Here is a 16,385-nt window from a genome sequence, read left to right on the forward strand (position 1 = left end):
ACTGCAATTTAAAAAAATATATATATATTTTTTACTTTGCAAGCTGCTGTGCCACCTTATATATCAGTGGTGGGTGGGCAGTGGCACAGTACACTCTCTGTGGACCTGACAGCAGTCACTGGCACCCAGGCAACTGCAATTTAAAAAAATATATATTTTTTTTTTACTTTGCAAGCTGCTGTGCCACCTTATATATCAGTGGTGGGTGGGCACACAGTGGCACTGCAGTGGGCACAGTACACTCTGTGGACCTGACAGTCACTGGCAGCCCAGGCAACTGCAATAATAAAAAATATTTTTTTTTTCAATTTATTGCAACAAGATGCTGTGCCAACGTATATATATCAGTGGTGGGCAGTGCACTGCAGTGGGTACAGTGCACTCTGTGGACCTGACACAGCACTCACTGCAATTATGACAGAGGAAAAAAAAAATATTTTTTAAAATGCCAGGTACTGTGCCTGTGCCACCCGAAATGAGTGTGGTGTGCACATAGTACAGTCTGTGGTAGGTCTGTGGCCTCTCACACACAGCGGGCAGGCAACTGCAGTGTACAATAGATATATATATATATATATATATAAAGAAAAAAATCTATTACCTTACCAGCCCTTGAAAGGGCTTTTGGGGACACTATATATATATATATATATATATATGTATATATATAAATAAAAAAATCCTCAATTACCAGCCCTTAAAAGGGCTTTTGGGGACACTAGATAGATATAGATATATATATATATATGAAGAAACAACTCAATTACCAGCCCTTAAAAGGGCTTTTGGGGACGCTAGGTATATATATATATATATATATATAAAAAAAAAAAAAAAACACAAATACCAGCCCTTAGAAGGGCTTTTTGGGGTGCTGATATTACAGCAGTAGTGGACCAAGAACACTGCAAGACCAGGAACACTGACTAACTGTCCCTAGCTTAACAGCAGCAGCAGCAGCAGCAGCTCTCCCTACTCTCACTACACACACTGCTTCAGAATGATCTAAGATGGATGCTGCCCTTGCTTATTTATAGGAGGTGGGAGGGTGTGGGAGGGAGGTACGCTGATTGGCTGGAAATGTGTCTGCTGACTGTAAAGTTCAGGGTCAAAGTTTGCCTCAATGATGTCTTATGGGGGGCGGACCGAACATCGCATATGTTCGCCGGCAGCGGCGAACGCGAACATGCTAAGTTCGCCGGGAACTGTTCGCCGGCGAACAGTTCTATACATCTCTAGACATCACTTCTGAAGTTGGTTTCTGTTGGCCAACAAAAGTCCAGTGCAAGTCTAGAGCACATTTCAACCAACAAACAACACTGGACAAAAGACGGCCGATCATTCGGCCGACAATCGGTGCGTGTGTACGGGGCTTAACCCAAAGATTTTCCAGATCTGAGTCCTTCAAGCATCTGCGGAATGTGCTGGAAAAACAAGATTGATCTATGGAGGCCCCACCTTGCAACCTACAGGATTTTAACCGCTTTCGGACTACCCGCCGCAGAAATACTGCGGCAGGCTGGCCCTCCTGGCTACTCGGCAGTGGGAACTCTGATGCACGGGGCATGGCGGCTCCGAGTGCCGCCTGACACCCGCGATCGTTCCTCGCTGAGAGAGAAGAACGGTCAGCTGTTGTAAACACAGCTGACCGTCCTTCTCCCTGAAATGATCACAGAGCTCATGTGATCCTTCTATATAGGATCACAGGTCTCTGATCATTTCACAAGCCCCGCCCCATGCAGTTAGAAACACGCCCCTAGGTACACATTTAACCCTTAGATCGCTCCTAGGTTAACCCCTTTCCTTCCAATGGAATTATTACAGTAATAGTGCGTATTTTTAGCACTGATTACTGTAGTAATGTCACTGGTACCACCAAAAGTGTCAAAAATGTAGGTTAGGGGTCCGATCTGTCCATCGCAATTTTGCAGTCCCGCAAAAAATCGCAGATCGTCGCCATTACTAGTGAAAAAAAAAAATAACAAATCTTTCCCGTAGTTAGTAGACGCGATAACTTTTGCTCAAACCAATCAAAATACGCTTATTGCAATTTATATTTTACCAAAAATATGTAACAGACAACAAATTGGTCTAAAATGTTAAAACATTTTGATTTTTACATTTTTTTTGGGAATGGTTTATAGCAGAATGTGAAAATTATTGTTTTTTTTTTTTTTTCAGGATTGTCGCTCTCTATAGCGCAAAAAATAAAAATCGCAGAGGTGATCAAATGCCACCAAAAGAAAGCTCTGTTTGTGGGAAAAACAAGGACATCAATTTTATTTAGATACAGTGTCGAACGTCCGCGCAATTGTCCATTAAAATAACGCAGTGCCGATTGCAAAAAATGGCCTAGTCATTAAGGGGGCAAATCTTTCAGGTCCAGAAGTGGTTAAGGATCTGCTACTAATGGCTTGGTGCCAGATATCACAGCATACCTTCAGAGGTCTAGTGCCATCCATGCCTCGAAGGGTCAGGGTTGTTTTGGCAGCAAAAGGGGCACCTACTCAATATTAGGTGGGAGGTTATAAAGTTATGGCTGATCTATATACTGTATAGAAGACATTTTATCCACCATAGGATTTGTGACCCTGTTCAGAAGAATGATATTCATCAGCTCGCTTACCTGTTTACTTCCACTTGACCACTGACCAAAGTGCTCCATTTCCTCCACCAGCTCATCACAGGCTGTTTCTGTGAAAATTGGGAACCAGTAGACATCGGGGCATGGCTGGGGATACCAAACAAAATCTATGATTACCAATAAGCAGGAGCGAACACATATGCACAGCGTTACATAATAAAAAAAATACTCGTTGTACAGATCCTATTACCAATAAATCTCTATTTCATTTTTTTTAGGCAGAATGTCATCCAAACAAAAAGATACAAAAAATCCATTAAAAGATAAAATATCAAAACCAGCTTTTGCTGCAAAATTCACCTTCATTCAAAAGATCCCAATCCCCCACAATGCTACTTTTTTCTGCAGCTAGGTGTCCTCTGACTGAGCCCAGCTTCGTTCAACCCAACTCCTTATTGCCCAGGTCGTACTGAACCCACACCAAGTCTGTGACTGGACAGTGAAAGAAGCAGCAACACAGTGATGAGCTCATCCCTCTGTCACTCTGCACCCTCCTCCTATCAACATGCTTGTCAGTAACTGACTGGCTCCTTGTACTGTTTCTCACTCTCCAGCTCTGCTGTACAGGGGCTGGAAGAGGCTGATACCAGGTCCCGTTCAGGTAATTACACTATTTGTATTTAAAAAAAATACATTTTATGGATGTATTAATGAAAAATATCTGCATTTGTTTGTGACTTTTATAGCTGTCTAGAGTTCAACTTTATGTTATGTGATTTTGAGGGATATGCAAGGGACCCTTAACTCTTTGGAAATTATAGAATTTGATGTCTTTAAACAATTTAGGCTCTTTAGGCCTCTTGCACACTGCAGCTTAAAAAAGCACAGTACAGCTTTTTTTTTTTTCTGAGCTAAAATACAGCCCATTTATTTTAATGTGGCTATGCACACAGGCGCGTAAATGAGCGCTGTGTATTCTTCAGTAAGAACAAAATAGAAAAATCTGCATTTTTGGACAGTGATTTACGCCTAATGCGTGCAAATGCGCACAAATGAACGCACACGAACATACTGTTGATTTGAAAAATGCAAATTTGCATATTTTACAAAAACGCGAGAATACATTTGCGCGAAAAGACGCGAATTTGCACGAACGCATATGCGTGAAAATGCGCAAAGATGCACGCATTTCAATAAGACATTTACAGCTAAAAAAGGAGATGCTCAAACAGGAGTATCGTGTGTAAGAGGCCTTAAAACGTAAAAAAAATAAAAGATAGTTGATCAGTCATTATATTTCTCCCTTCACATGAATCAGAGTCTCAGAAATAGAGAAATGCAATATTCTTTTAAGAACATTATTCTTGTCGTAAAATTTTAAAAAATCTTCTCTAAGCTCGATCATATGACCTAAAGCCTAGGCAGGTTAGATCACACGGCCTCTGGCTTCTATGGTGAGTTTTTACGTCAATTGAAACTGAAGAGTTTTTACCAGACAGAACCTGTCACACGTACGGAGCTATAATATGAGACTACAATATGTAATGAACAAATATGGTTCCTCCTATATACTACATATACTGTATACTACAGACTGTACCCAGAAAAACAGTTTGTAAAACTTTAACATTCACTGATAGCATTGCATACTTGAAAATGGTTTCTTTTGCATGAAGCTAGAAAAAGAAAACTTAGTATGACTTTAGTTCCCCTCAATGTTAGACTTACCGATTCAATGTTGTTTCCTTTGAGGGCAAAACTGTGATTAGGGTGGATGTACTTTTCTTTCCAGTCCTGTTCATTGAAATCATATAAATTTTATTACAATACAGAAACACACACACAATATATTATATATATATATATATATATATATATATATATATGTGCGCATATATACACAAACTGTATATTTATCTATCAAGTAGATCATAGGAAGGTATTAAAAGATTGAGAGAGACTCCCAAAATCAAAACTGGAGAATCTTTGCGATAAAATGAAATTTTAAGTGAGAAAATATATGAGAGAGAAAGAGGTAGAAAATAAAAGAGCGGACAACAGAAAAAGAAAGAATGAGAGAAAGAGAAAAGACCAAGATCAATACCACAAAGGCATAGATAGATAGATCAACTATGGTAGATAGATAGATAGATAGATAGATAGATAGATAGATAGATAGATAGATAGATAGATAGATAGATAGATAGATAGATAGATAGATAGATAGATAGATAGATAGATAGATAGATAGATAGATAGATAGATCAACTATGGTAGATAGATAGATAGATAGATAGATAGATAGATAGATAGATAGATAGATAGATAGATAGATAGATAGATAGATAGATAGATAGATAGATAGATCAACTATGGTAGATAGATAGATAGATAGATAGATAGATAGATAGATAGATAGATAGATAGATAGATAGATAGATAGATAGATAGATAGATAGATAGATAGATAGATAGATAGATAGATAGATAGATAGATAGATAGACTATGGTAGATACATAGGGTGTTTTTCTATTGCCATCTCACCTGGGTATTCTCAAAGATCTGCCACAGGTCATTATGGAGGTGGCTGGTCTGATAATTCTCCAGAGACAGGAGGTGGCCAAACAGTTGCCGGTTGGTCACAAATATGAAAACTCCCTAAAAGTGAGAAAGCCATCAGTACATGAAAAGTGATGCACCATACTGGATTCACAGACCCAGACGGCTCTCCCCAGACATACACAGAGGTGACAAACTATCACAGGTCACATTAGCACTTGTGTTGTCCTCCATGGAGCAGGAATGGTGAACATACAAGGTTTAGTAAGGTTTCCACCATATGTGAGAAAGTAGACATTAAAGTTTAAAGTGAAACTCCACTTTGGTTTAGAAAAAAACAATTCCATCTGGTGCTCAATATAGGTTGCAGCGATTTTAGCAAACTTTGTAGCAGATTCCTACCTTTTATTGTTCTGAAGAAATATCGGTTTATTTCTCCATATCCTGTGCAGGCTCTGAACAGGAGGGTCTGGTTCATTATAATCACCTGGTGCACTCTCAGTGTTCTAATGGGGAAAGCTGTTGGGTCTGCATCCTAAGTATTTATCCCTTGGGAAAAATCTCACCAAAACTATAATTTCTATTGCAAAAGATGCCTAAAATCTGTATATTAGTGCAGACTCCTGGGAAAATCAGTGAGCCAATCACACAAGCAGGAAATTACGTTTCTGGGAAAGGGAGGGGAGTGCTGTACACTATTAGTGTACAGAATGCCTCCATGCTGCCATATTACATGGAATTTTACAGAAAATGACAGCAACTGTGGATTGAAAAGGAAAGGAAAGTTGTAATAACACAATATGGCTTGTGTAGCAATTCGATATACTATATTTTATATATATTTTTCCCACAGAAGGGGAGTTACTCTTTAAATCTAAAACTGTAAAAACCTTGATAATGCAATGCAGACTAGTGATGCTACTTTTAATATTCATGTCAACCAATGAGAAATGGTCAGATTTTGCTTGTTGTGGAGGGGTATACCGGTATTGGAAAAATGGGATGCAGAGACTACACAAATATTCTATTATCTACTGTGGACGAACAGAAGCCAAAACTGTCTTCAACTTTTCTTTCATTCTTTGTTCCATCTCAGTGCTACTGATCTCCTGCAGGCTCTTTGCAGTCACTTCCAGTCTGCCTGCATTCCAGCGATGGCTCCATGGCATTTTTCAGGGCCAGATTCCTAATGGTGAACACATTGGACCTCATCTACGTAATAGGCGTTTTGAAACAGCCACATTTAGTCTCCACCAGAAGCCCATGTGACATGGTGACAATGCCTGACAGCAATTGAGAGACAGGCAGAACGCTGTCACTCTATAAAAAGGAAGTGCCTGAACAAGAACCCGTCATGGCAGGCTCACCAGGGAATCTTTTTAATGAAAGCTGCAGATTTAGACAGTAGCAAACATATAATCAAAAACAATTGCACTAGGACACAAACAAAGTTGATAATGATCAAGAAAGTCTAAAAGTACAGACTCTGAGCAGCTGACACAATGTCCTATTGGTGAAAGATGGTCATATACAATCAAATAAAATGGCCGCGCTCAGAAATTGTAGATTACAATTAATCCCCCCTGATGATGTCAATTATGACGAAACATGTTGGGAGGAGCTTAACCACATGACACTGGCATGCTACTGGAAGTCGGCCATGCTTTTGGATGGAAACAAACTCACACCACTTCTTGCTTATATGTTTGTTGCTTTGGATTTCATGTGAGTACCTTGTGTGCAGGCTTTTTGATGTTTTAATAAAACTTATAAAAGATGTCTGCGCAATGATTGTTTTATTATTCCTTTACATTTTCAACGTGGATCACTATATTCGATGGTCCATATGATTGGATTCTAACGCCCAAGTGACTGATGTCTGCTCTGCCTGATTGAACCTTATTCGATTGTTGTTTAATCTGGACCATCTGCGATTGATGTCTCCTCTGCTTGATTAAACCCTGTTCGATTGCTGTTTAATCCAGACCATCTGGTAAGAGACTGCATGTTTCTTAAAGCAGAGTTCCACCCTGGAATACTTTTTTTTTATAAAAATACCCCCGGGACAGTCAGGGCTAGTACATTCCACAATGGCTAGCCTCTGATCTGTCCCGGGTTGCACTTAGGACAAATACTTACCTTGAAAAAGTATTGTCCAGCGCTGCCATCTCAGGTGTGGGCAGCTTGAAGCCAGCGCGATCCTCTTCTGCGTCCTCTTCCGTCTTCTTCGGTCCCACGATGCACTGCACCGGCCCCGCCGGCACTTCCGGTACGCGCGCGTCATCCCTCCACAGCTTCTGGGCATGCCCAGAAGCTGTTTAGAAGGGAATGACGCGCGCGCCCCGGAACTGACGTCGGGGCCGGTGCAGGCGTAATGATTCCTGGGAGCGATGACGTTCAGCTTCCAGGAATCATTGCAAAGCCAGGAAGTGACGACTCGCCGTGGCCGCCGAGGGGAGGAAGAAGGAAGTAAGGTAAGTATATTTTCTTCTCTACGAGGTAAGTAAAAAAAAATAAAAAATGCGATTATCCATTTGTTTTTCAGGTGACCCGGAGCGAGAAGATGGAGGTAAGTATCATTTTAGGGTGGAACTCCACTTTAAGCCTCGTACACACGATCAGATTATCGAACGATCTGTCGTCCGTTTTTTGTGGCATGCTAGTCTGATGTGGAAAGTGAAGAGGTTATTTTCATACGAATTTTCCCGTACGACAGAATTCTACTTCAGAAGTGATGTCATGTGTTGGATTGCTTTGTATGTGTTCTTTCGTCTCTGAGCATGCCTAGTCTTGCTCATAAGATTATTTCCCCATCGAAATCTGTATTAATGAGACGAAAATCGGACGTTGTGTTGACGGACGACAAAAATTATATAGCCTGCACATCAGGATTTTGTCGGGCGAAAAGTCGGAGTCGGGTGTTGAAAGCACCATACTAACAATCCGAAAATCGGCAGATCGGTCGTCGGACGAATTTTCCCTACAGATTTTCTTATCGTGTGTATGGGCCTTTACTCTCCTGGTGGTGGACACACGGCTATTTTATTTGATTGCAGATTTAGAAATAGAGGAAATAACTTTCTTTAAAACATAAAAACCCAATATGAGATTTTATAAATTGGGTTTATATCAACTTTAATATGAATTGAAAACTTTATTAACTCCTTCCTTCTGACACAATATCATAGTTCTTAAAATGTTACACTTTAAAATGGTTGACTTATCATGCATATTACCCATCCTGGAAGCTGCCTCCCCCACCCCACTCCACTTTATACTGACCTGTTTGCGGACGTTGTCGCAAAACGCCATATCGGGGTCCAGGTTACCGCTGCGGAACATGTCGTACTGGTTGAGTTTAGTCCGGAGCACGCTGCCTTTCACCAGATACACATTGGTGATGTATGGGACGTTCCAGATGCCGCTGTAAGCACCGGATCAGAGTCAGTAACTAGATGAACATGAGGTTTAACCCCACTAAATATAACCCTAGATGTTAAAATCAGATTGTACAATCTACGTTTGTTTTACCGGCAGCTATGTGGGGTTACTGATATTTTGGCCTTAGCCTTCCTTTAAACGCTCAATCCACCCAAAACTGATATTTCAGTGTTTACTGGATGCTAAAGAGATCAACCCCCTAACAGTCCCTTTTATATCTCATGAACCCTATTGGTAAGATAATAACTGTATATGTAACCACACCACAAAAACTTCTGTGTGGACAAGCAGGCAGCACTTGATAAATGTTTCTCACCCTCAAGGCCTCTTTCACACCAGCAGACCGATCGGGTCCGCCTGTCCATTTTGTTTTTCAGGCAGACCCGATCGAACCACCCATCGCTCTCTATGGAGCGGCGGATGCCAGCGGACATGTGTCCACTGTCACCCACTGGCATCTGATCCGGCTTGCTAAAAATGGACAGATGGGGATACGTTTGCCATCCATCCGGTGGATCAGATTACAATTAGGTGGAAATAGACATGCAGTCCGTTTACATCTGACCCCCCCCCCCCCCCATAAAGAGCAGCAGACTGTGTCCGTGTCTGCTCTGCATAGCGGAGTGGACACTGACTTTTCATCCACCTGCTTGGCAGGGATCAGTGGAGAGAACCCCAGCTGAGCAGGCAGATCCACTTGGATGGATTCGGTCCCGTGTAAGAGGGACCTAAAGCTGAGCTCCAGCTTTTGCTACACTTTACATAGTTTGTTCAGGCCAAGCTAATGTGAGGCCGCTGGATTTGCAGTATAAACTGTATACATACAGCATAGGGCGCTGGGTTCGAGCCGAGACTTCCTGTCTCATACCCGGTGTTCTGTGAGAATTACCTACCCCGTGAGAAAAACCTACCCTCGTCACTTCCGGTGGGTATGAAATGATCACGGCAGTGTGTAACGCGCCGGTTACATTAAAACAGCTGGGCTGCAATATGAGTCATCTCCGCTCCTATCCCTGTCACTTCCCTGATCTGGGCTAGTAAATATAAAAGCGGCGGCGGGTGTTGATCTGGGCTAGTAAATATAAAAGCGGCGGCGGGTGTATGAAAGCCACTTTTATATTTAGTAGCCCAGATCAGGGAAGTGACAGGGATAGGAGCGGAGATGACTCATATTGCAGCACAGCTGTTTTAATGTAACCGCCGCGTGGGTAGGTTTTTTTCACGGACACCGTGATAATTTCATACTAGTGCGCATGCGCACTGGTCAGCTCCTCAGCTGTTCCTGGCCGGAAGTGACGAGGGTAGGTTTTTCTCACGGGGTAGGTAATTCTCACGGAACACCGGAACACAGTAGAGTCTGATTGGAGCCATTCAAGGAAAGCAATGTATTCTAGCAATGAATACAAAGCTTCCTCTGATTGGCTGAGTCAAAAGTTGTGACATCATCAGCCCGCCTCTCTGACTCAGCCAATTAGAGGAAGCTTTGTATTCATTACTAGAACCGATGCTATAGCGCCGATCAGATAGACCCTATTATTTTTCCAGGAATAAGACAGGAAACACTGGGCACACTGCATGTCGTGACACCAGCCTGATTTAACAGCACCATTTAAGGTCCCTGTGCCAAGGGCACCATAAGGATCAGCAAGTTCACGAGGAGGGTGGAATTTTAAAGGACACTTGCACATTACAAACTGTTTATTAAGCATAGAACACTGTGCTTTATGTGTATTAGCTAAGAAGGTCCATTTACTATAGATCACTTTATGTGTCATGTAGTAATTATTTATAATTTGTGCGTTTGGAGGTTTCACTGAATGTAGCACTTGCATTTTTTTTTGGTGGATTTTGCACATTCATTTTATTTTCACCCTTATTTTTACCCTTTGTCAAGTTTGCACAATAATGTACAATACTTACTTTCACCTTTTGGCCAAGTTTGCACAAATATTTACAATACGTATTTTTCTGCACAACAGGAGCAGTTTTTGCACAAAATTTGCATATGTTGCACATGTTTGATATAATAGGCATTGGAATTTTTGATGTTATTGTATAAGCACACTGATCTCCAAAGTGCATACAGAGCAGCACCACAACCCAACTTTTTACACTTTATTTCATAGGACAGAAGTCTCGGCTTGAACCCGGAACACAGTGCATTATGCTGTACGTGGCCACAGCTACATACAGTTTTTACCGCACATCCAGCGGCCTCACATGTTAGTGCAGGACATAGTTTGTTTGAGTCAGCTTGGCCCAAAAAAACTATGTAAAGTGTATCAAAAGCTGGAATTTAGCTTTAAACTTGTAAATCAATCAGAAAAAAAGTGCAGCACTATCCAAAATATATAATCGTGTAAAATAAAATGTCATTAACAATTTGAGTATCAACAAAGTTCATAAAACGTAAGTGAACTAAGTAAATATACAGTATATCCAACAATCTCATATACAATCATATGCATAGCAAACTGTGTCATTAAGTGCCATTAAAGTGATATTAAAGCATTGGGTTTTTTTTTTTTTTTTTGTTTTTTTTTTTAAATAACAAACATGTTATACTTACCTGCTCTGTGCAGTGGTTTTGCACAGAGCAGCCTGGATCCTCCTCCTTTCGGGTCCCACGCTGGCACTCCTAGCTTCTACCACCTGCCGGGTGCCCTCACAGTAAGCAGCTTGCTCTAGGGGCACCCAAGCAGGCACTCCCAACCCGCGGCTCTGTGTGTTCATTCACACACAGAGCCACGGCTCATCCCTGCCCCTTCCATCTCCTGAATTTTTTTAAAGAATCTTTATTTAGTTTAACAGATAAACACAAAAAGGAAAACAACAATGTCACAGGGTAAAAAATGAAGATGGGGCCAAACAGTGCCACATCTCAGGGGGTACAGAGCTGCAACTCAGAACATGGTGTAGAAAAATCAGACATATAGCATTACGGAACCAACATTGGACAGAGGGCAGGATGCCGGAAGCCACAAACTAGGGTCGATCATGGACAGCCACAGGCGCCAATCTGAACATGGAGCTCGGCTCGGGGGAACCCCAAATCAGAGCCCACTCCAGGGGAGGGGGGCCAACGGCCTCCACCAGACCTCCCCGACATGGCCCCACGACCAGGGCCCCCCCCCCCGAACCCGACCTCCTACCCAAGGCAGGCAGGAGGGAGGAGCGCAGCAGCAGCCCAGGTCCCCATAGGAAACCCAGGTGGCCCCCAGGCCCGTCTCCTGATTTTCTGCTCTGTGTGTCCATTCACACACGGAGCCATGGCTCGGCCCCGCCCCTTCCGTCTCCTGATTGGCTCACTGGCTGTAATTGACAGCTCCCACTGCTGCCAAAAGCCAGTCAGGGGTGCAAGTCCCCGTAGAGGCAAGGAAGGTAATGCATTAGGGTAAAAAAAAATTGTGCCTTTACAACTACTTTAAAAAGTGACTGGAAACAGTGTCCTAAACAACATAAAGTGACATTTCGACATGTGATTTCCTTAAAGTGATTGTAAATGATCACCTTGTAAAACAACCCATTCCATTTAAAAAGGAAAAGAAAGGCAAAACATTTTTGTATAGATTTAAAAAAAAAAAACATTATAAATACCTTTTTTTTAAATGATCACATTCCCTCTGTTCTCAGATGCATAAGAGCTAGGGGAGGAGAAGCAGCAGCACACTGAGCTTCCTAGTGAATGGCTGATCATTGGAAGAGAGTACGCTAAGTTCCCAGTATAGCTAGAGAACTGACCATGGGTGTGCTGTCATGCTTAGTGTGGTCAGTTTTTAATAGAAAAGCAAAGGGACTGGCAGGAACACCAGGGATTTCACACAAAGGAAGCAGAACAAAGACAACAGGATATTTTCTCATACTATTACATGGTACAGCAGACACATATTAGAAATATGAAGTGTTGGGGTAACAAACACTTTAGCACAACTCGTGACAACCAAAACGCTGATCTTAAAATCAGACCTCTTGTGTTATAGCAGGTCTAATAGCGCTTGATGAGAAACACGGGTTAAAATCTTCCACAATAACCTTTGGAGGTGATGTAGCATACTTGTAACTAACAAATGGGTCACTCATATATCTCTCCATGGAATGGGTCAGACATGAAAAAAAGCATAAATCACAAAAAAATAATGCTCACTGATAAAATTTCCAGTAATGGGAGAAATCAGCGTTTTACTCAACTATCCAGTGTTTATGAGTTAGCCCTTCCACTTTGCAGGGATTGCCAGCAAGAAGGTGCCGGTCAGCGGGATGCCATCAGCAGTGTCCGCCTTTACGCGTTACGTCCATCTGAAATTCCGCAGAAGATCTTCAGAGAAAGACCTTCTTATATTGCAGTTTATGCTTTCTTTCATGCTTGACCTGTTGCGGGGAAAGATACTATATATGGTGAACCCATTTTTGCAAGTATGCTACATCACCTCCAAAGGTTGTAGTGGAAGTTTTTAACCTTTGTTTTTCATCAAGTGCTATTAGACTTCCTATAACACAAGAGGTCCAATTTTAGGGTGAGCTTTTTGGTTGCCAAGAAGTGAAGAAAGAAATTGGTGGTACTGGAAATGTTGGTGTTAAGATCACCTGTGTACTTGTAACTTCTTTATTTTATTTAGGACACTTTGCACTTTTCAATTGCCTTTAATGGCTCTCAGTGATACTGTTTTCTGTGCACATGATTGTATGTGAGATTGTTGGATATATATTTACTTAGTTCGCTTCTGTTTATGAAGCTACAAGGTCTGCACACTTGCTGTACCTAATATGAGGGATTCCCAGCATCCCTTCACTGAGTTCCCAGGTCTGCACGCCTGCTGTGCCTATTTTGAGGGGTTCTCACCATCCCTGTGTTAGGTTCCTGGGTCTGCACACCTGCTGTGCTACTTATGAGAGGTTCTCTCCATCCTTGCACCTGCTGTGCCCAATAGTAAGGGCTTTCACCATCCCTGTGCTGGGCTCCTAACTCTGCACACATGCTGTGTCCTAAACAAGGGGCTCCCACTATCCCTGATGGATTTTTTTTTAAGAATTATGAAAATAGTAATAAAAGAGCTGGAACAAATAAGGTGGGCAGGAGGAGAGTCAGGAATTATGGCCGGGAGACTCATAATAAAAGGCTACACCTAGAAAATAGAATATCACTGTTGGGTGGCCCTGAAAAGCTTTGCTCAAAAGGACCCATAAATGTACTCACATCCTTTGTCTCTGGACGAGATCAATATAATCCTCCGATCGGGCGTAGAATCCCTCTTTGCTCAGCGCCCCCCAGAAATTGGACCACAAGTCCTGAACCCGGCTGACCATTGGGGAGATGATGGACCTGAGAGGAGACATGGTGACCATTTAGACCTATGCAGAGCACTATTTCAAACATCACAATGGTGGCTATGGGTCCACTTTAAAGCAGTGGTCTTCAAACCGGGGGTCAGATGCGGCCCTTTGCTTGCTTTTCTACAGTCCCTGGGGCACTAATTCATACATTGATACCAAAATAGGGGCACCATTCCCCCCCCCCACTGAACCAAATGAAGGGGCACAATTCCCCCCAATTAAACCAATAATGGGGAAAAATTCCACCCAATGACACCAATGCTAGGGCACAATTCCTCCCACTGACACTAAAGATGGGGCATTGTTTTTTTCCACTATCGGGACCTTTTCTACTCCCAATGGCCATAGTCCAGCCCCCCAAAAGTCTGAAGGACAGTAAACTGGCCCTTTGTTTAGAAAGTTTGGAAACCCCTGCTGTAAAGGTACAACGTTAAAACCATAACATACTTGTTTTGTTCTATAAGCGTCCGCAGTATGCTGGCATTTTTTAGCACCACCTGCACGTCAATGCTGAAATAATATTCACACTCAGGGTTCTGCCGGCACATATCCCTGTAAGGGGCAGAGGAGTACAAAATTAATTAAAATCTATCAGGTTAAAAATTCATACAATAATGATTGTTAAACCAAATGGGATTTTAACATTACAATCGGAGTATATAGTTCTAAAAATTATTCTGTGCAATTAAAGAGGACCTGTATTCTAAATTCACATCCCGCATACTGTGTAGGCAGGTGCAAAGGCATACATTGAATGGTCTCTAAGTAAAGGAGGGTTTAGTATAGAAGGGAACACAATGATTGGTTGGCACTTCCCTAAACTCTTTCAGCAAGGACCACTCAGCCTCAGCACTGGTCATCTGATGGGCTGCCAGAAGTCCTGAGCACCATTTTCTTCACTAGTACTTAGTGTGTTACATTTTTAGTGTAGACATGTCCAAATGTGGCTGTATATGGTTTTATGGCTTTATAACCTTTTTAATTATTAAAAAAAAATTATTGGAATAGTTTATTAATAAACAAGGATACCACAGCACAATAAAACCAGTGTGTTTACTGTTAAATTTGTTTATAATATCTAAATAGATCACATGGTCTATGAAACCCTTGTTGGAAAGCACAGAGGTAAAACGTTTCTTGTAGTTGGTTACCAGGTTTGCACACATCTCAGGAGGGATTTTGGTCCACTCGTCTTTACAGATCTTCTCTAAATCTTTAAGGTTTCTTGGCCGCCTCTTGGCAACTCGAAGTTTCAGCTCTCTCAATAAATTTGTTATAGGATTGAGGTCTGGAGACTGGCTAGGCCACTCCATGACCCTAATGTGCTTCTTCTTAACCACTTAAGCCCTGGAGGATTTGGCTGCTAAAAGACCAGGGGATTTTTTTGCGATTTTTTACTGCGTGACTTTAACAGACAATTGCGCGGTCGTGCGACGCTGTACCTAAACGAATTTGACGTCCTTTTTTTCCCACAAACAGAGCTTTCTTTTGGTGGTATTTGATCACCTGTGCGATTTTTTGATCATGCGCTACAACCAAAAAAAGAGCATCAATTTTGCAAAAATAACAATATTTTTCACATTTTTTTTATATGAAATTCCCCCAAAAAAAATGTAAAAATCAAATTTTTTTAACATTTTCGGCCAATTTGTTTTATGCTACCTATGTTTGGTAAAAAAAAAAAAATCGCAAAAAGCGTATTTTGATTGGTTTGCGCAAAAGTTGTCGCGTTTACTAACAAAGGGAAAGATTTTTGTCATTTTTGGTGTTTTATTTTTAACGCGTAATGGTGGCGATCTGCGATTTTTTTCGGTACTGCGACATTGCGGCGGACAGATCGGACCCTTGACTGACATTTTTGACACTTTTGGGGTTACCAGTTACATTACTGCAGTAATCAGTGCTATACATATGCACTGTTACTGCAAAAATGACACTGGCAGGGAAGGGGTTAACTGTATTGGAGAGGGAGGGGTTAAGTGTGTCCTAGGGGCGTGATTCTAACTGTATAGGGACATGGCTATTGGTGTAAAAACAAAGATTAACGTCTGATCTTCATTTTTACACCAGGGAGAATGACGGGCGGCTTGTTTACATAAGCCGCTCCGCCTTTCTCCCTTCACCGGAGCGATCGTAGTGTGACCGGCGGACATCGGGTCCGCCGGTCACACGCACTGACTTGTCAGTGAACGAGCCGCTGCGGGCGCGCGCCTCGGCGGGCGCGCGCCTCGGCGGGCGCACGCCCGCCCGCAATTGGCTCTCAAGTCAGTGACAGGCGAGTGTCGTATCCATACGTCACTCTGCCTGGCCGGGGCTGACCGCCGCAGTATATAGTCGTGCGGCGGTCGGCAACCGGTTAAGCCACTCCTTTGTTGCCTTGGCGATATGTTTTGGGTCATTGTCTTGATGGAGGACCCATCCACGACCCATCTTTAGTGTTCTGGCTGAGGGAAGAAGGTTCTCTTCCAA

At 42.2% G+C, this 16,385-nt stretch overlaps 1 protein-coding gene across 1 annotated transcript in view; it reads right to left on the reverse strand.

Annotated features, from left to right (window-relative positions):
* The window catches only part of PLOD1 (procollagen-lysine,2-oxoglutarate 5-dioxygenase 1), an 80,990-nt gene that overhangs the window by 18,509 nt on the left and 46,096 nt on the right, over positions 1 to 16,385 (reverse strand). Inside the window, exons 11-16 of the mRNA XM_082273062.1 lie at positions 14,364 to 14,468; positions 13,780 to 13,905; positions 8,427 to 8,568; positions 5,130 to 5,243; positions 4,313 to 4,378; positions 2,627 to 2,731 (exon numbers count right to left, since the gene is read on the reverse strand). Of these exons, the coding sequence (XP_082129188.1) occupies positions 2,627 to 2,731; positions 4,313 to 4,378; positions 5,130 to 5,243; positions 8,427 to 8,568; positions 13,780 to 13,905; positions 14,364 to 14,468 (658 nt within the window). The remainder of the gene's footprint in view (positions 1 to 2,626; positions 2,732 to 4,312; positions 4,379 to 5,129; positions 5,244 to 8,426; positions 8,569 to 13,779; positions 13,906 to 14,363; positions 14,469 to 16,385) is intronic.

Source organism: Pelophylax lessonae, assembly GCF_965119305.1.
Source record: "Pelophylax lessonae genome assembly, chromosome: 12".
Taxonomy (NCBI): Eukaryota; Metazoa; Chordata; class Amphibia; order Anura; family Ranidae; genus Pelophylax; species Pelophylax lessonae.